This window comes from Trichosurus vulpecula, chromosome 3 (assembly GCF_011100635.1).
Source record: "Trichosurus vulpecula isolate mTriVul1 chromosome 3, mTriVul1.pri, whole genome shotgun sequence".
NCBI classification, from domain to species: Eukaryota; Metazoa; Chordata; class Mammalia; order Diprotodontia; family Phalangeridae; genus Trichosurus; species Trichosurus vulpecula.
This window is the reverse complement of record NC_050575.1, coordinates 244,862,400-244,884,291: the sequence shown is the minus strand read 5'-3', so window position 1 is coordinate 244,884,291 and position 21,892 is coordinate 244,862,400. Positions and strand designations below refer to the sequence as shown.

General features: G+C 34.9%; 1 protein-coding gene across 1 annotated transcript in view; it reads left to right on the top strand.

Moving 5' to 3' along the window:
* SNTG2 (syntrophin gamma 2) overlaps positions 1-21,892 on the top strand; it is a 698,484-nt gene that overhangs the window by 337,800 nt on the left and 338,792 nt on the right. The window contains exons 5-6 of the mRNA XM_036750363.1: positions 588-631; positions 736-777. Of these exons, the coding sequence (XP_036606258.1) occupies positions 588-631; positions 736-777 (86 nt within the window). The remainder of the gene's footprint in view (positions 1-587; positions 632-735; positions 778-21,892) is intronic.

The window sequence follows — 21,892 nt, the reverse complement described above, 5'->3', positions numbered from 1 at the left end:
TTACCTGTGAGGAGGGAAAGGTTAAGTGGAAATAATGCAGAAGGGAATAAATTCACAAGGTAATGTTTTTTTAAACATTCCAGACATATCCTTTTAATTGAAGCAACCCCTATACATTTATTTGAGGAAGAAAATATTAAATAGCTTCTACAATAACTGTTTTGCTCTATGTGACAGCTGAATGAAAAATTGAAGCAACCCCTATGCATTTATTTGAGGAAGAAAAGGAAGAAAATATTAAATAGCTTCTACAATAACTGTTTTGCTCTATGTGACAGCTGAATGAAAAATGTGAATCAGAATTTCCACATAATTTAATGAAATCCTTCATTAGTGAGAAGAGACATTTGTGTTCCATATTAAACAAGTCATTTGTGCCTGGAAAGTAACTTTTAATTTGCTTAAAATTGGTACCAGTCTATTTAGTTTTACTTTGTGATTGCTGATTGCTACAGTACCCACATTTTCACAAGCAAAGTCATTTCAATTGACTGCTATAAATAGTATATTTAAAACAATTGTATTAAGAAAATATCCTGTTATTAAAAAATTCTCTCTTAACACTTGACACTTTTGTAACCCCACAGCTGACCAAACAGGAATGTTATTTATAGGAGATGCAGTAATACAGGTCAGTGTGTTTTGAATTCAATCCTCAAAGTTGTATCATGTATTGTATTTTAATTCATGTGTATTCATTTTACATTCATATATCCTAATCTGTCGTCTATCTAGGTTAATGGCATTAATGTAGAAAACGCAACCCATGAGGAAGTGGTAAGTTGCATATGTTTCTTGTTTTCCATCTTTTATCATGCATTGTGTCGTGTTTTTATTTGGATTACCTGTTCTTTCTAGACTTTTTCAATGATAGTATCTACTAAATACACAGAAGAAAGAGTTATAAAAAAATTAGCTGGGACAGGGAACTGTCCTGTGTAATTAACTAGAGATTTGTTAGTGTGAAATCTGCATCTTTCAGAAGATGGAAATTGGCCCATCTATTTGAATTTGTGGTATTAAGAACAGTCATTTACCTGGTCCATCTAATGAAAAGAGTCCAGCTGCCTCCAGTCAAAACCTACTAAATTTTGATTATGCTATTACATCATTTTGAGCATTAAATAGTTTAATGTTTGCTCAATGAATAGGCCATTAGATTTGGAACAAATGCTGGCACAATATTTTTTTAATTGAAGCCCTCTGATTAAACATGGAATCAAAGATCAGGTGTTCTAAATCAGAGCTATTACTCTTGTTCTTGAGTTGTCCATTCAAGTATTCTTCTCTGGCATGGTACTAAATGTGGGAATTCTAAGGAATTTTTTTAATTGTCACTACCCTCAAGGAAATTGAATTCTATTAACAAGCATTGGTCAAGCATGGTTTATGCCCAAGGCATTTCTACATGTAACAATTGACCTCTCCAAGTCTCAATTCCCTAATCTATAAAAGGAGTGGGTCACACTAGGTGACATTGACATATGCAAGCTAGTTTAGAAACTCTAAATGATGTTTGCTAGGGAACACTACAATCAGAGGGAAAAGTTAAAAAGTGATTACTAAAATAGCTTTTGTTTAGGTTCATATTACAAACTGCAGTGTTTTCATCCAGAACGGTAATGTTACCAATGATGCTAACAAAACAGGTTTTGCAGTTTCTAAAAGTTTTCTTCCATATGTCCTCTTCTTGAGGTCAGTGATTTCAGAGTACTTGGGAATTGTGAATATTGCACACCTTAATAATTCATGCAGTAATACAAGTACCATCAAGTTCATTCATCCAGAAAAAGGAAATTACTTTACAAGGTGATCAGTAACTGTTTATAGCTGAACTGGCCCAGTACTACAGACTGAGAATTTGTTTGCATATTGTGTTTTTTGAACAAAATTTAAAACATAATTCTTGTATATGTATACCAACCATCAGGAATAAAAAGAAACTTGACTTCTATACAAAATCATTAGAAAATTGGTAAGGTGTTAACAAATCTGTTTTAAGGTTCATGGGGTCATAGGAATTTAGAGGTGGAAATGATTGAGAACATCTAATGCAATCTCACTTATTTTAAAATTGAAGCAACTGATCTCAGAGACTTTAAGTAACTTGGCTGAAGCTGCATAGGTAGTAAGAACTGTGATTCATGCCAGTATCATAGAATTTGAGATTTGGAAGAAGTTTCAGAGGCCATCCCAAAGCTATCTAAGAATCTCCACTACAACAATCCCCTCTAAATCTCTTTTCTCTCTGATAAAATGAGGGGATTTGCCTTGATGACTTGCAAGGTGCCTCCATGTCTATGTCCATGTCCATGTCCATGTCTATGTACAATATTATGATCTTCAGTGAGAAGGAATCCACTACCACCCCATGAAATCCAATCTATGTTTGTATGCCCTAATTGGTAGAATCTTTTTTTCTCATATATCAAGCTAAAAATCATCCCCTTTGAAAATCATAACCATTCTTCTCAGTTCCCCTACCCCCTGGGTCTTAACAGAAAAAGTTTAAACCTTCTTCCACTTGATAATGTTTCAAATACATACTTCATCTGCTGGCTAAACATCTACCTTTCAGTCCTAGTACTCTTTGGATATGAATTCTAGACCATTCACTATTGTGGTTGACCTCCTATTTATTCTCTCCCCTTTATAAATGTTTTCTTTTAAATAAGGCACCCATAACTGAACACAATGATGCTGATTTGATCTGACCATGCCAGAATATTGCCATACTTAAACCTCCTAAGTCTTAGATATTATGTCTCTCCTAACGCAGGCTAAGGGCACCTAGGTGACACAGTAGATAGAGTAGCAGGCTTGAAGTTAGGAAGACATCTTCCTGAGTTCAAATCTGACCTCAGACACTAACCGTATAACCCTGGGCAAGCCATTTAACCCTCTTTATCTCAGTTTCCTCGTCTGTAAAATGAGCTGGAGAAGGAAATGGCAAACAGCTCTAACATCTTTGTCATAAAAACCCCAAATAGGGTCATGAAGAATCAGACATAACCAAAAATGAACATCAATGACAACAACAATGCAGGCTAAGTTTGTGTTCGATGTCTAGGTTTCCATATCATAATATTGACTCACACTGAGCATGCATTTAAGTGAAATCCTTACGTTTCAGATAGATTGTCTCTTAGCTATACCTCCCCTATTTTTTCTTGCTAAGATGACTTTTTTTTTTAAACTCTGGTACTGTTACTCCAAATGCAGTGCTCTGCTTCTGCCTATTGAAACATGTTGGTTCCTATACACTTGAGAAAGAACTGACTCCAATGCAAACATATTTACATTATGATCTGTATATATATTTAACATACTTATTTTAACATTCTTAAATCTTTTTAATTGTATTCAAACAATATAAATACATTGAATAATGTGTTACACAGATCTTGATGGTTCTTTGGGAAAGTGTGAAGTTATTACATGCTGGAAGACTATATTGTCCTTTAAAATACCATTTTATCACTTCTGTTACACTTTAGTGCCATAACTTGTAAATAGTAAACAGACCCCAGGATTTGGGGGAGGGGGAAGGGAACAGGGAAATATGTGGTTGTGATGCCATAATTAGCATCATCCTCATGTTCATTGTCATTCCATAATTATCCCAGTGCACCGCACCTGCCACCATCCATACCTTACCCTTTGTCATTCAGATGTCTTTCTGAAACCTGAGTAGTGGCAACAAGTAGAGAGGGAAGAGCTACTTGACAGAATAGAATTTTAGGCCTGAAAAATATAGTGTGTACCATTTCATCTAATCCCTTCATATAAGAACTAGAAGAAACTATGGGTCACATTCCATGGAGTACAGACTATGCCTCAGACATTATGTGATCCTAGGCAAGTCATTTAACTTCGGTCAAGTTCAATTTCCTTTTCTATAAAATGAGGATAATAATAGCACTTATCTTGCAGGGTTTTTATTAGGATCAAATGAGATAATATGAAAAATGTGCTTTGAAAGCTTTCAACATTATATAAATGCTAGCTATAGAGAAATGGATTTGTCCAAGTTCAGATGGTTAGTGTGTAGCAGAGTCAGTAATGAAATCTAGGTTTCTTGAATCCTATGCCATTATTTTTTTTAGTACACAACATAGGATTTTGGGAAGGACTGGTGAATTACTTATTATTTGATTATTGTTTGTTTTTAACCCATTTGTGGAATTATGCCTTCATACTACTCTATTAAGTGACAGCTTGACATATTGTGTAGAATGCTGGACTTTTATAGTAAGGAAACCTTGGTTCTTATTCTTTCTCTGAAAGTAAATGCGTATTTGGCTTCTGGTTTCTGTGCTTATCCTTGAACTAAACATTTTTTTAATCATTGACATATAAAGGCATGTATCTTTATAAAATATTTAGATAATATGAAACTGGAAGGGATTGCTAACACCTTGGATGACATGATCAGGATACAAAATAATGCTGATTATCTCTATCATTGGGATGTAATTTAGTAGCATGAAACTAAGTAGAGAAAAATGTCTAACAATTGGATTTTAACAATAAGCTTTAGAATTATAAGATAAGGGAGGTATGGTTATGAAGCACTTTTTCTGGAAAAAAGATCTGGAGGTTTTGGTTGATGATCAGCTCAAAATGAGAGAAATGTGTGGTATAAGTCCTTTATGGCAGCTACTAAAATTCTGTGCTACATTCAGAGAACAGGGGAGAAATAGTCTGCCCTCTCAAATTCTAGCACAACAAGAAGTGGTTATGTAATAGTGACAACAAATGACACTGTATGCAACATTCTGCCCCTTTAGTTATTCATTCGTGCTGAGCAGTACAGGTAGAGAACTAAAGGGGAAGCTATTTCCCAGAGTAAAATTTGACATGGCAGCTAATCAGAGTTTTTCTTTCTTAGAATCCTCTCTATTGACATTGTTGAATATCTTATATATTTTGTTCTTTTTGTTCTGCTTTTTGCATTTTATATTAGTTCTACAAATATTCCCACGCTCCCTGATTTCCTCATATTCATTATTTCTTGTTATTGCCCAACTGATAATTGGTAACTTTGTTTAAGTTATTTACTTCTATTAATATTTGAAAAAATAGAGGGGTGGAGCCAAGATGGCAGCTGGAAAGCAAGGTCTTGCGTGAGCTCACCCTCAGGTCCCTCCAAACACCTATAAAAATGGCTCCAAACAAATTCTAGAGCTGCAGAACCCACAAAATAACAGAGGGAAGCAGGCTCCAACCCAGGAAAGCCTGGATGGTCATGGGGAAGGGTCTATCCCATGGAGCTGGGAGCAGAGCAGAGCCCAGCATGGGCAGCGCCAGGACCAACCAGACTGGGAGCCATGTGGAAAAGACATAGCACCCTGAATCAGTGAGCTGTGGCAGTTACCAGACTTCTCAACCTACAAATGCCAAAGACAACACAGAAGGTTAGTGGGTAGAACAGGTAGAACAGAGTGAAAGGAGTGCATAGTCAGCCCCAGCCCTGGTGGTGCAGAAGTGGTGCAGCTCTGGGGCTGTTTCCAGCTACAGTTACTTCCAGCCCCAGGCCCACCAGTTATTTGTTGAGTTCTTTGTTGAGGTTTATCAGGAAGTGAAATCCTGTTTGACTGTTTCTGTTCTTTATCTAGTCTGCCTTACTGATCTAGTTTTTAATATTTTGTTTTATGCAAAAAGGTCTTAATGACTGCAATATATAGTCTGAAGTATAAAAAATGCTTTGCCCCCACTCATTCCTCCTTTTATCCTCATGATTTCCCTTGAAATTTTAGAACATTTATTCCCCCAAATGAATGTTCATATTTTGTCTAGTCCTCTAAAGTAACTCAAAACAATTCAAAAAAACCATTATTAAGTAGGACTTAGTAAAGACCTATTATGTACAAAGATACAAAAGTGATCACTGAGCATAGAAAGCAAAATATATATATGCTTTCCTTCCTTTCATATGGCTTGCATGCTCTTGGAGATATTATGTACAAATGTGCCTAAATGCAAAATATATACATTTCCTTGATAAGATGTTTGGCATAGAAACACATCTGAAAATAAATGTAGGTAGTATTATTATATTTATTATATTGCCAAGCCCAAACTGTAAATTGTAAATATCTACCCAGTTAGTCATGTGTTCTTTTATTTCTATAAGTAGGGCTTCATACTTGATTTTGTTGTGTTGTTGTTTTTAGTAGGCAGCTAGGTGGCTCAGAGGATAGAATAGTGCTCAGCCTGGAGTCAGGAAGATCTGAGTTCAAATCCAACCTCACACACTTACTAGTTATGTGACCCTGGGCAAATCACTTAACTTCTGTTTGACTTAATCTACTGGAGAAGGAAATAACAAATAAATTTATTATGTTTGGCAAGAAAACTCCATAGACAGCATTGGCATGCTCTAGTCCATTGGGTCATGAAGACCCAGAAACAACTGATTGACCAAACCACAAATTGTTTTTATAAAATTCCTGATTGTGTCTGGTAGGTTAGATGCCAGCACTTTGTGTGTTATAGTTATTTTCAGTGAATTTTTTTAAACCTCTCATTCCCCAGAATTTTTGTTAGTACTGTGTTGAACCTGAAATGAATTTTGCTGATTTTCTTTATATTCTTCCACTATTCTAAGGCCATTAACTGTCTCAATTACTTTTTTCTACTAACCTTTATGGTCTTTTTAAAAATGGATAACACTATAATTTTGTGATTTTTAATATTTCTATTTTTAGTTTTTTTCATAGTTAGATCATATAAGAATTGAAAAAGTAGAATATCCTTGCATTATGCTTATTTGTTCTAGGGAAAATTTACAGGGCTAATTTATTTGAAATATTTTACTTAAGATCTATATCAAAGAACTGCCCTTTCATACCTATGCTTTTTAGGTTTTATAGGATTAGATGCCTGATATATTTTGTCTAAGTCTTTTTTCATTTTTTTATATTTTTTTGTATTATGGATGATTGATTATACTGATTATTTTTCTAATGTTGAACAAATTATTACATCCTTATTATGAATCCAACTGGATCATAGTCAAATATTCTCTGAATATATTTGTGTAGCCTCCTTGCTATGAATTCATTTAAGATTTTCAGAAGAATATTCATTAGTAAAATTGATGTACAGTTCTTTCTTTGCCTCATCTTTTCCTGGGTTGGGCATTAGGACTATCTTTGTGTTATAAAGAGCTTTGTAGATTATTTTCTGTCTATGTTTCAAAAATAATTTATGAAGAATAGGTATGATGTTTTCTTCAAACAATTAGCATTTTCCTCTTTTTTGCAATTATAACTCCAGAGGAGAAAGTGAGTCTGGTGACTTTGCACAGCCCTCCCTCACTCAAATCAAAGTCAACTGCAAGTCATGTCATCATCTCCCTGATGTCATGTTCTTCTTTAAAAATGAAGGGCAAACGCAATAGCTATCCAAAGAAATACTTTTTCAGAAAGTTGTCTTTGAATATTTACTATACTAATGGACAAGAGAGAAAAAGGATGGTCAAAGAAAACTGGAACTATTTGATAAATCATTCTTGTAAGAATATATTTTCAATCAGGTTTTAAAGGCTATAATGATAAAGAACATTAGCATGATAAAGTAGCACAATGAAGATAATTTGTAATTTACTTCATTTTCATTACTCTCAATGAATGGTTTAGAATTAATTAGTGATACTTGAGGCATTGATAAATTATAACTAAGCTAAACAAAATAAATGTAAATGTTTTCTATTAAAATTGAAGTTTATCTCAAAAATTAACATTTGAGTTAATATACAGAAAAAATTACAAAACATATAGTGTTGACATTAAGATCATTTAACTATTTGAACTTTTATTATTAAGAATTAGTGAGTCAAGTCAAGGCGGGGCAGAGCCAAGATAGCGGCTAGAAAGCAGGGACTAGCATGAGCTCCCCGCCGAGTCCCTCCAAAAACCTATAAAAATGGCTCTGAACCAATTCTAGAACTGCAGAACCCACAAAACAGCAGAGGTAAGCAGGGCTCCGGCCCAGGACAGCCTGGATGGTCGCTGGGTGAGGTCTATCCCACACGGAGCTGGGAGCAGAGCGGAGTGGAGCAGAGCAGAACCCAGCATGAGTGGCACAGACCAACCAGACCAGGAGCCGGGCGGAGCATGCCCTAGCACCCTGAATTAGTGAGCTGCAGCAGTTACCAGACTTCTCAACCCACAAAAACCAAAGACAACAGAGGAGAAGGTTAGTGAGAAAAGCTGCAGGAGTGGAAGGAGTACCCAGTTCGGCTACTGCCCGGGAGGCAGCGGAGGTGGGGCAGCTACAGAAGTACAGCTGCAGTTGCTTCTGGCCCCAGGCCCACCTGGTGGGAGGAATTAAGTGGCAGATCAGAGCAGCAGTGAAGAGCCTGCTGAAGATCTAAGTCCAGTCTGGGTTGGGGGTTCTTGGGGAAGGAGGAGTGCTGGTGTGGCAGAGCTGGGACATCCCCCCAAGCGTGGAAAATAGTTCTCTTAACGCCACAAGCAGTCATACCCCGCTGAAAAACTCAAGGGTCAAGTTAGTTGGCTGGGAATATGGCCAGGCAGCGAAAATGCACCCAGATTCAGTCTCTGACTCTGTATTCTTTATTTGGTGACAAAGAAGACCAAAACATACAGACAGAAGATGTTAACAAAGTCAAAGAGCCTACAACAAAAGCCTCCAAGAAAAACATGAACTGGTCTCAGGCCATGGAAGAGCTCAAAAAGGATTTGGAAAAGCGAGTTAGAGAAGCAGAGGAAAAATTGGTAAGAGAAATGAGAATGATGCAAGAAAACCATGATAAACAAGTCAATGACTTGCTAAAGGAGACCCAAAAAAAATACTGAAAAATATACTGAAGAAAATAACACCTTAAAAAATAGACTAACTCAAATGGTAAAAGAGCTCCAAAAAGTCAATGAGGAGAAGAATGCCTTGAAAGGCAGAATTAGCCAAATGGAAAAGGAGGTCCAAAAGACCACTGAAGAAAATACTACCTTAAAAATTAGATTGCAGCAAGTGGAAGCTAGTGACTGTCTGTTTTCTGATGGAAAGCCTTCCTCAGTGGAGCAAGGGGTGATTACCTAGAAGTTGGAAATAGCTCATACCTAGAAAGAGATGAATCTTTCAACTGAAGAGAGTCCACTAGGTCATGATTGGGTTGTAGTTGGCATCAGTTGGGGGAAATTTCACAATGATTACAAAAATTACTGAAGTAAATTCTAGAAAAGAATAAGGCACAGAATAATGTCATTATTTAGTAGAGATATTTCAGGACAAAGCTTAAATAGAGGCAGGGATATAGTCAGAACAAAAAGTGAGAGGATGTGGCCAGGGCAGTAAAAATAAATTATTTGAGAAATAAATCAACAAATATTTCTTGTGTGCTGCTTTTGATGCCATGATGTGAAGTTGACTCTGGGTTCCCAAAGAATATTCCAATGGAGTATGTACCTTTGCAATTGTATTGAAGGTTCAAAGTTCACCCCATAGAATACTGAAACTGCACCCTGGCCACTTCTAAGTGATTAACTCATCCCTGAATTATTTAGGTACTTTGGCATGAGAAGCAATCCCATTATAGTCTGTCAAGATCATCTAGTCTCACCCCCTCAATTTGCAGATGAAGAAACCTAGCCCTAGCAGGGTTAAATGACTTGTCTAAGGTTACTCAATCAATAATTAGCATACAAATTTCAAATTCGGGTCTACTAGCTTTAAATTCATCACTCTTTCTACTGTATTATATTGAAAGTACAATGTATTTGAAGAACAGTGAATATCATAAGAAGAGATATCAGAAATTATCTGTTCTAGCCACCTGAAGCATGAATTCTCTTTTCAGCATCACCATTTGGTGGTTCTCTAACCTCTTCTTTCAGAAATCTGTCTATAGGGAACACAGTATGTTCTTTCATGTATAAATAGACCACTAAACATGAGGCAAAGGTTGATATAGGATACTAATTGGAGAGAAGTATGGAATCTGATTAAATGAGATCTTTAATGAGAGAATAGGGAATCAAAAAGAGAGATAGAGCTAGTATTTTATACTTTTGATACATTATATAGTACATTAAAATATGTAAATAGTATATATTAAACTATTAATCCTTGGGAATTGATACAATCAAATACTTAGCTTCATTCCTTCAAAAGACTGTCTTGAATCCTCCAGTTATCAGTGTCCATCCCACCCTGCTGAAATTGCTCTGTTTCATTGTCCATGTTTTTGTATGTGTGTGTGTGTGTGTGTGTGTGTGTGTGTGCGCGCGCACACGCATCACTCCTCTTAACGATTTATTGGTGAACATATGTTATGGCATTACACCAGTAGAATATCAGTTTTCTTGAGGTCAGGGAACACTAAACTGAGACAATACCTGGCTAATTATCATAGTCTGGTCATTAAATCATTTTTTTTCTCTTAAAGGAAGTCAATTTACCTTATCCTTAATTTACTTATCTATAAAATGTGAAATTTGAACCAGATGATCTTTAAGGTCCCTTCCAGTGGTCAAAGTGTGTAAAATTAACTACCAACAGTAAAAATGTTTTACCTCATAACCATAGGATTGAAAGGACCTTGTGAACTTTATAAACATCATTATAATATTGCAATTTGGTAATGATAATGATATATTTCTATCATACTTTAAGGTATATAAAGTGCTTTCATCATAACTTTTTAAAAAACACATTGTGTCTTATTCTTCCAAAATTAAATCTGAGGAAAATGAGGCTCACACCTGAGGCAGAAAACTTATCTCCTAACTTTGGTATAACATGAGTAGTAAGTCTAGGAATTGTGATTTTGACATCTGTCCTTCAGCACTCTTCACATAGCCCATTATATACAGGTTGCCAGGTAAATTCCACAACATTTGAGTCTTCACAGAATAATCAACAAATATGGTTGGCAAAGGTAAATGGATCAGGTTTTTGTTTCTTTGACTGGTTTTTATTTCAAGATCTTCTACAGTAAGACTGAAATTCCCTTTCCCTACAAAGGCTCCTTCCTTCATTAAAATATTCCCTTAAATAAATCCTTAAAAATAAATGATTTGAATTTTATTGGTACATTTTTAAAAGCATTTCATTAGTGGTATGAAAAATAGATAAATGTTTTCCCCTCTTACTATATTCATTTTTATGTTTTGTAGAAATTTACAGTTTTCTTTAAGTCCATATCAATTATAGTAGACAGAGTGTAACATATTCTGTTTGCTAGAGTAATCTGAAATATAAAAACCTTCTGGGAATGGAAAAGGTAAGAAGGATGTCAGCTTCCAATCAGATATTTTAGAAAGGTAAACAGATTTGAGAACAATTTTAATGCTCTATATATCAATATATTTACTGGAGTTCATCATTCCCTAAAAGAGGACAAGAATTTCGGACTCCAGACCCATTAGAATTTACACACACACACCCCTTTTTTTGTAAATGAATGTTTTGTAGTCTGATTTCATGGGTTCATCTGAACTTCTGGCAGTGGTTATGGTATAGCCATGAAAAAGAAAAGAAAGTTTCATTGGTGAAAACTTCCTTTCCAATCTACATTACTCCAGTACCTGTATTGTCTTAAATAAACATTTTTTTTCTTCATTACTACTTTAAAAATAATCTTTGTTCTCTCAACTTTAAGAAATCTATGCCACACTGTACAGAAATCAATAATAAACTCTCCTTCTGCCAGTTCTTCCTGAAGCTATTTACTTGTTTTCCGAAGATCAATAAAGCTCTTTGCCAGAGTAGTTTGCCAGTTTTTGATGCTGTTTTTCATGTTTAAATCATACTTTCTTCTGTATTTTGACTGAGGCAAATCATCTTTCTTTGTGGGTTTGCATGATCCTTCCCTCAAACCGGCCCATTCTATAATATCCTATATAATGATTGAAATGGGTTTTTTAAGAGTTACAACTTTTAAACATTTTCTTGGAGTAATATTCATTCTTAAAAATCACAAAATTAAAAACTCAACAAAGAACAATGAAACATATGTGAATGTCCTTAGGACAGTGTCTGATATAGATCAAGTACCTAAGAAAAATATTGTTGATTAACTTACAGGACTATCCTTACCTTCTAACCTTTGTGGTTTTGGTCACGCATTTCTTTAAGCCTGTAATTCTACATCCACAATCTCTGTCTTTGTAAATCATACTCATTCATCAAGGTTTGTGTCTGGTTTCACTTCTTATTTAAAGTGGCCTACTGAGTTTCCTGGCAAAAAGAGATCTCACTTTCCTGTAATCTCACAAAGCAACTTTTCTCTATATTTTTTATCAGTTAGTCAGCAAACATTTATTAAGTGCCTACTATATGCTGGGCACTGTTGTAAGTGTTGAGGATGCAAAGAAATATAAAAGACAGTCCCTGATTTTGAGAACAGCAAGAGAAAATACGAAGAACTGAAAGATGGAGTGCCTTGTTTGAAGAACAACAAGAAGACTTTGTGATGGGGCTTGCATGTAAGGTGTAGAAGGACTAGAACAGCAGAAGAGGAGCAAATTATGAATGGCTATGAATACTAAATGGAAGGAATTTTGTTTGATCCTGGAGATGATAGAGGAGTAACCGAGTCACAACTGTGTTTTAAGAAAATCCCTTTGTAGGCTAAATGGAGAATGGATTGGAGTGAGGAGAGATTTGTGTTTGGCAGACCAATCAGCAGGCTATTTCAAAAGTTCAGGCATATGATAAGGGATTGTATCAGAATGGTGATAGTTTTAGGGGAAAAAAGATGATTCCACCGTTAACACTTAGGTTATGAACCTGGGGGACTTGGAGGATGATGGTGCTCTCAAAAATGATAGGAAATTTGAATGAGGGAAGAATTTGGGGGGGAAAGATGAGTTCAAATTTTGGAGATGTTGAGTTTATGATGTTTATAGGATATTCAGTTCAAGATTTCTAATAGGCAGTTAGAAATGTCAGATTAAAGGTAAGCAGAAACGTTAGAGCAAGATAAATAGACTTGAGAATAATTAGCAGAGAATGAGTCCATGGGAGTTGATGATATCTCCAGGTAAAACAGTATAGACTGGGAGAAGAGAAAAAACCCAGGACAGAGTCCTGTGGGATACCCACAGTTAGTTGGTGTAACCTGGATGAAAATCCAGGAAAGAAGACTGAGAGGGAGTAGTCAGATAGTTAGGAAAGGCAGGAAAAAGCAGTGTCATGAAGACCTAGAGAAAAGAGATTATCAAGAAGAAGAAGGTGATCAATACTGGCAAAGGCTACAGAGAAGTCAAGAAGAAAAAATATTAATAAAAGACTATTAGTTTTGACAGTTTAGTGATTGTTAGCAGTCAAAGGGAGTGATTTCATTGAATTATGTTGTTGGAAGACAGACTATAAAGAGTTAAGAAGAGTGAAAAAGGCAGAAATGAAGATACCTATTATAGATGGTCTTTTCAATTAGTTTAACCACAAAAGGCAAGAGAGATATGCCATGATAACAAGAATGATTGGATAAAGTGAGGTTTTTTTGCTTGTTTGTTTGTTTTATTTTTAAACATCAGAGAGATGTGGGCACATTTTAGGGAGTATATTTTATATTTTAGATATTTATGAATGTCTAATCTTTCATACTCAATTGAAAGGGACTATTTATTAGTTTTACTGATATATCCATCACTTTCTAGTGCAAGAGCTAGAGTAGGAATTAATAAATATTTATTAAATTGAAATGAATTAAATTTATGCATTTTGGAAGTATGATAAAATTTCAGTTAACCTTAAGAACCTTTAGGTAACTACCACTCTGTTTGTTTGCCAGGATAGACTTTTTTTTGTTTGGATTTTTTTTCTTTCTCTGGCTTATAATCAAGAGTAAGAGAAAGCTTGGAAGTAGGGATTTGATACTACCCTAAGATAGGAATTGAAAAATCTGAGTAGGTTGGATGTGAGACATTGCACTCTTGTTTCAGGTCTACTAACTAAAATGAGGGCTGAGATGCTTCTTTCCAAACACATTATTACATTGTAATTCCTTAAATAGGAATTATTCCTTTCTAAATAACTGCTCCTACCACTCCCTCCCAAACCTGGGACATATTCATCCCTAGCTGCCATTATGCATGTTTGGGGGATGGAGAAGGAAGTGGAAGCAGCTATTCAAAATTTTAGAACAGATTAAATAATGTCACTTCTGAAAAACAAGGAATTTTTTATGTTCTATTTATGTTAAGTAAAATAGGAAATAACAAAACCTCATTTGTGACTCATTTCTTTCATCCAAACTTCTTTTTAAATTTCTACCTCTGCTTCACCTCAGGGCATTTTTTTCTGAGCTCTATCAGTAGTGTTTTTACTACTTACCCAATTATACTTTAAAAATTTTATAAATGGTAGACTGAAATGGTAAGTAGTTCCCTAACTAGAAGTAGGAAAGATCCAGAAAGACCATTTCTGACTTTGACTTGCCGTATAAGTGATAAGCAGGAAAGTTTCAAAAAGTTCTAGAAAGAAAAAAAAAAGTAATGGAGAGATAAATCTCCTAAATGTATCCACCTTGAATACTGATGCCTAAGTGCCTATTTCAATTCAGTAATATGAACAAAGCAACAGCCATCTCATATTCACCCCAGCAGTTGAATGATCAACCAGTCACCGGAGGAATCTGGAGGAAAATGTCAAATTCTCTAATACTAAGCTCTCCATAACTTTTAGAGACCTGGATAACTTGACTCCCCAGCTCTAGTTTGTAGGTGGCAATGCTCTGGGATTATATTTTGTGTGTATTAATCTAATTGGACTGTTGGCTCAGTCCCCAGCTAGCTGGAAAATTTTGCCCTCTTCCCCTCATGCTATATTTCAACTCAATCACAGTAACATAGTCCTAGGGAGTCTATTACACAAGCATGACTAACCACATTTATACTCCACCACAAAAGAGAAAAGAGAAAAGAAAAATAATACAATAACTGTTATCAAACCTAAGGAGCCTTTTATTCATCTATAGATATAGCTGATAGTTCTAAGAGTAAAGATCAGGTTCTTAGACACAAAATTTTGCATTGACCCACTAACACTCCTCTCCCCCAAATTACCATTTGTTTTTCTGTTCATAGGGTCCTCAAACATCAATACTCAGTTGAGGAGAATCAGAGCCTGGGGACACTAATTCCTCCTTCAATTGCTTTCTCCCTTCTTGTTCTTGGTCACTGATTTGAACTAAAGATTCCCTGTCTGATTACTTCCTTCCATGGCTAGTTCAATGTCAAATGCTCTTCTAGAGTGTTCACTGCTAGTGCAACAGTATCGTAGACTCAAAGGCACTTCCAAATGTAGAGAGTGATTTAAGCATTTACTATAAGCCAGATACTATAGGTAGAAGTGAAAAAAAAATATTTCCTACTCATAATCAGGGCAGCAAGGTGGTGCAGTGGATACAGTGCACAGTCTGGAGTCAGGAAGAGTTGAGTTCAAATTTGACCTCAGACCTTACTGTGTGACCCTGGTTAAGTCATTTAACCCTGTTGGCCTCAGTTTCCTCATCTGTAAAATGAGCTGGGGAAGGAATTGGCAAACTACTCCACTATTTTTGCCAAGAAAACCCTAAATGAAATCAAGAAGAGTTGAACACTGCTGAAACACATTAACAATGATACTCATAGTAAACTATTGATATAGTCCAGATATAAGCACTGAATATTCCTCATGCTAACTAAGTTGTTCTTTAAGTTTTTTTTTTTTTTCTTCAGAGAGCTCCATGTAATGGAATCTTTAAAAGTATTGGGTGGGTTTTGATAGACTGACTCCTAAATATTTTATAAATTTTGTAGTTATTTTAAGTGGAATTTTCTTTTATATTACTGCTTCTTGGAATTTGTTGTTATTATATGGAAATGCAATTATTTTGTTTCAGGCAACTTTGTTGAAGTTTTAATTAGCTTCTTTGCTGATTATCTAGGATTTCCTATCATTTTGTCAGCAAATAAGGATAGTTTTGTTTCTGTTTTGCCTATCTTTACTCCTTTAATTTCTTTTCTTTCTTTCTATTGCAGCATTTCTAGAAATATATCAAATATTTTAACTCCTTTGTTAATTAAGAAAGCTTATAATTCATCCCTATTGCATACAGTACTTAACTTTTGTTTTAGATATATGCTTTTTAAAAAGATATTTTTAAAATATCCCTCTAAGCTTATAATCTGTGTTACATTCTTATACTAAGTGATTTGTTTGTTATTAAAGTGTAAATCAGGGTTGTATTTTGCATATTTTTTTTGTTTGTATCTAATGAGAAAAATTTTGTAGTGTGGTGTAATGGCAAGCAAAGTGGGCCTTTTTGTTTTGCTATTTTTTCTTTTGGAGTTCTAGTTCTTCTTAGCACTAAGATAATCAAGTGCCTTTGATTGGGACTTGCCTTTGTTTGAATCAAGAGTCTTCGGTGACCTGCTTACATCTCAAGAAAGCCTAAGTCACATGATTTTGAGTCACATAGTTGTGATGCTCTCTGTGGGCTGACCCTGAAGAAGTGTATATATACTTTGAGGTTAGCATTTTGCTTTGGTAGCTCACTCATTGGAAGAGTGTTCATGCAATTTGGCCAGACAGAACTCTGGGTATCCATTAAGAAGCCCCTGGCTTTGAAAACCCAGATGTTGGTGCTTCTCTCTCTAGTAACTATGTATTTATTGCTATGGACAGACAGCTAGAAGCCCTGTCTGCTGACTTGTATTATTTGTTCTGTTTACATACTTTCTGCTTGTAATTTCTCTTTATGTTTTCTCTGAAGTTCAGGGTGCTGACTTTTTTCCCTGATTTAAGTGAATGATATATGTATGTTTTATTAAAGTGAGACTGTAAACCCCTTAAAGTTGCTTTCCTTAAAAAAGCAGATCCAAGAACCTGTGCTAGCAGCCCTTCCATGTGCTGGTGTTGTTGGTCTTATACCTCCACAGCAGCTGCTAGTAGCATTGTTGTTAGATGTGGGAATATTTTTTTTTTATTTTTAATATGAATATTTTGATTTTCTTAATGTTTACCATATGTTCTATTCTATTACAAGCCCAAATTAGAGAAAATTGAATAACTTTACATGAATTGCTATAGTGTGTTTGACAGTAATATATTTTACACTTTCAAATAAATATCCATTAATTATATTGGTTTATAGTTCTCATTTTTTCTTTCCTTGCTATAGTTTTGGAGCCAAATTTATCTCATAAAATCACACTAGTAAAATTTTTTCTTCCTCAATTTTTGAGAATAATTTTTGTAGTACTGGTATTAATTAGCCCTCCTTTCTCTGGTAGTTTTTTAAACATCACACAAATATCACACAAACATCACATGAATTTCATGAAGCATCAGATCAATGCTATGCTAATTATATGCCAGCATTAAACATCATGCCAAAGTCACAAAACTATCATGCCAATGTCATGCCAGTTACATATCAATGTCATGTTAATATTAGTCACCATGCAATCATTATTCCATTTTATTAAATATCACACAAATATTCACCCCAATGCCATGAGAACTTCATGCCAATATTAAACCAAAAGTAAATATCACACCAATTGATGCACACATCACATCAATTATATGCCAATATCATGCCAATAAATAATAGCTCTAATTTCAATATTATTTGTTTTCAATATTTTGTTTTCCCTTTTATTATACTTTCTGGTAGATTAGTCCTATTCATATAGAGGAACATTAAGCATTCTACAATCATTGTGTTACTGTCTATGTCTTCTTGCAACTCAGTTAATTTTTTCCATTATGGATTTAGATATTATGACATTGAGAACATATAAATTCAATATTGATTACAACCTCTTTTCTTTTTTTTCTTTCAATAATTTCCTTGTTTATCTCTGTTCATATTATGAATTGTGATTTTTTCTTTGTCTGATCCATATTTTCCTTTGTTCTATTTATATTTACCTGAGACATAGTAAATTTTATCCCAGCCTCTCATTCTTATTCTAAGAATGTTTTGATTTTTAGATGTGTTATTTTCAAATAGGCAGTTTTAGAGTTTTGTTTTCTTAGCCAATCTGTTACTTTTTATGTTTTTCTTTTCATTTTATGTGACTGTTTGATTCATTCACATTTAAATAATGAGAGTTAGCTTTGTACTTCCGTTCAGTTCCATTTGTAGTTTTCTTTTTCTAAATTAGGATTCTTTTGTCTTCTTGTGATTTTTCTTGTGAGCATTTTTTTTTGTAATCTGATTTAAGGCAGCCCTTTTCTCACATGCACCTCCCTTATGAGTCAATATTTTCTCTGTTTTTTTTAGAATTTTACTTAACTTATTGATTTCTTTTTAATTACATAATTCCTTGATTCTTTTGCCTCTCCTTTTCCCACTTAGTGAAATGTATTTTTACCCAGAAATTTTTCCCTCTCTCTTCCAATATAGCTTATTCTGTTTGTCGAGAATCCTTTCCCCACCTCAACTGCTGCCTTTTCTGCATTTCTTTCTAAGAAATATTTTTTGCCTTATTCTTTTCTTTAATTCTCTTCCTTTTGATTGATGAAGAAGATATATGAATAGTAAGCCTGGAAAGGCAGATGAACCAGAGATATAAGAGCCAAGCTGATTAGTTAATATTTGATCCTAAAAGCAAAAGGAAGTCACTGGAATTTCTTGAGCTCAGAAGTGACATAATTGTGTCTGTGCTTTAGGAACACTACTGTGGCAGCAATGTGGTGGATGAATAGGGCATGGTGGGGGGAGATATACTGGAAGGAAACACAGAGTCCATTTATTCCAACCCCTTTATTTTGTATTTGAGGAAATTTAGGCCTAGGCAAGCTAAGTGATTTGCCCAAGGCTACAAAGATAGTAAATGATAAGGTGAGATTCACAACCAGCCCTCTTTCTCCAAAGCCAGTGTTCTTTCCATTGCCTAACATTATTTATTAATGTGGAGACTATTGCAGTAGCACAGTGTAGAGGGGATGAGAGTCTGAATTAGGGCATCAGCCATGTGAGTGAAGGCTACAAAGGATGTTATGGAGGTAGAATTGATAGGACTTTATAAACTATTCCCAAACCTTTGCCTGTCAGGTAGAAATATATTAGAATATTAGAAATATATTGGAAAAGGATGAACAATCATGGCTCCCATGATAGAAATTGATCCTCAATTTCTTTTGATCTCAATATAGGGAATAGTAAGAGCACTCATCACTGCACTTGGTGAATTCAAATCCCCTGCCCCTAATGAACCACATTCTTGGGAGCTGAATAGGCTGTTAGATATGATTGTTGAGTCGTTGCCATTAACGTCCAAAAGATTATGAAGAATGGAAGAGGTACTAAAGGGATGAAATTGGGGAAAAGACTGCTTTGATTTTTAAAAAAGACAATAAAATTTGCAAACTGTGGCCCTGAGAGTTTGATTTTAGATTAGAGCTGTCTAAAAATAAGATGTGGTACACACGAAAATGCTGAAGTCTTCCTCAGGAAAGATCTTCAGGAACAAATTGGATAGCCACACGTCTAGTATAGTTTCGAGGTATTCTTTTTGTGTTAGAGCTTTCTTCCAACTCTGGCTCCAACTTTGAATATTTACTGATTAATTAAGTCGTTTCACTGTCCTTAAAGAAAGACTGCATCTCTCCAGTGCTGACAACCCTGAAATCCACATGGTATTGGGGACTAAGATCAAGGTTGACATGATGCTATGGCTATAAGCCTTCCTTGTAGCATACTCTATTGCAAACAGGACTTTCTCATCTGGGCAGGAGAGTCCACAGTGGACTGTAGAAAAACAGACAGAATTGGTAAGGACTGAGAAACAAGAGATGGTTCACAAGGAGAGAAAAACATCAGTTATCAAATTATCAAAGATGAAAAAAATAAAATAAATAATGTGTTGGATGAAAGAGAAATTCCAAGGTCTTAAAGAATGGGTGGATAATGCAGTTGTACAGGAAATGAAACTAGAAAATATGGATTGAGATCATGGGAAAATTCAAGCAATTAGTATCTCAAAAAGTTTGATCTCCTAAAATGTTCCGATACAATGTGACACATTATAATGGACTTACAAATATGTAGCTAAGGCCTGGGTTAATGTACCATTCTTCTGGTTTATCTGAATCAGCTTCAGCTACAAACAGCTCCTAGAAGACATTGTTAGTGTTTCCGAGCTGTGTCCTTGCTGTGCTGGTCACCTCTTCTCTTTATGAAGGACTTTGGAAATCCAAAAGTCCATTTCTGAATTAGAATTTAATAAAATATGTCTTAAAATTACATAGCAAACTTCTAAAAGAATTATATACAGTTTTTATACTGTCTGTGACTCAAATAATAGAATTCAAGAACAGTAAAAAAATTTGTGTCATGAAAAATATACAAGCATACTATCCAAAGAAGAAAAACTTAGATCATCAGCCAGAAAGAATGGAAATCAACACAAGGAAAAAAATAGACATAAAAACATGAATTAAAAACACACAACTGCACAGCGCAGACGTTACTATATTATTCATACCCTAAATGATAATTATCTTCAAAAAGACTATTCTCAAAAATAGATCATTGTTAATGTTTGTTCATTATGTCGTAAGGATATGAAATACCCAAAGGCAAATGGAGATAATAGAGCCCTGATTGTCATCTTGAGGGAAGAAAGAAAGTCAATTAGTTGAGTGATTCTTATACTTTAATCATCTAAAAGAAAAACTGGGAAATGAATCAGTGACCTTATTCACAAAAGAGGAGGTAAAAATGAATAAGCTGGTTACACAGTATTTTCTGGACTTTCTTTCTAAAGTTACTAAAGGCAAATGAATGTTAGTTCAAAGAAAAATAAGAAGCTAGAAGGAAATAAGTTTTCAATTCTGAACTATATGACATTAATCAAATCAGTGAGAGCACTGAAAATTATACAGTAATCAATGTGGGACTTGATGTGTACTTTAAAAATTGAAGAACTTTATCATTATATAAGCTAGAAGTAACCTTAGAGAACACATTGGTTGGCATATTCTCTATCCTGTAGGAAAGCCTCAAATAATGTTTGAGTATATCTAGTCTCAACTCCTTATTTTTGCAGCAAAAATTGAATGAAGCAGAGGATAAAGAATTCCTGATTATTCAGTTATTTAGTATTTGATTTCTATCATATAAGGACATGGCTTCCATGTATGGAAAGCATCTAGGTTTCCATACTTCAATGGATCCCTGTTCTTAATGATGAGTTAGTTTATTGATTGGGTTATTTCCTCCTCACCATTGCCCCTCAATGATGCAGATTGTAATTCATCTATGCTTTCCCATCATGTGTGATCCTCATCCATAAAATTCAGTAAATATGCCATCAGGAGTACAACTAGCATATTTAGGGCCTCCTTCTAGATGTTTGACCTTTGCTTAGTCAATTTACCAGTCTGAGGCCCAGCTTCATCTTCTATAAAATGAGAAGGCGATACTAGTCTCTGAGTCCCCTTCGAGTTCTAGATCAAAGATTCTAATATTATGTGGATACAAATGAATGACACAAGCTTTCCATTAGTTAGAAGAAGTTTCATGGAGTGGAAATATTAGCATTCATCATAGCCACTTTTTTCAGTAAGTCAACTAGCATTTAGTGTTTACTATATGTCAAACAGTGGGAAAATAGAGACAGAAACAGAGAGATGCACACACAGAGAGAAAGAGAAAGCAAAAGGAGAGGGGAGAGACAGAGACACAGAGAAAGATAGATACACAGAGATAGAGAGAGACAAGACAGAGCAAGAGAGAAGCTGAAGGTAATCCAAAAGGAGAATGAAAGGCAAAGGAATTAGCAGATAAAACCTGGAAAAGGCCTCCTACAGAATGTGGAATTTGAGCTGACTTTTAAAGGAAATCATGGAAAATAAGAGGTAAAGGAGAGAAGGAAAACATTTTGTGTAAGGAGGACAGCTAATATAAAAGCAAAGATGAGAGATG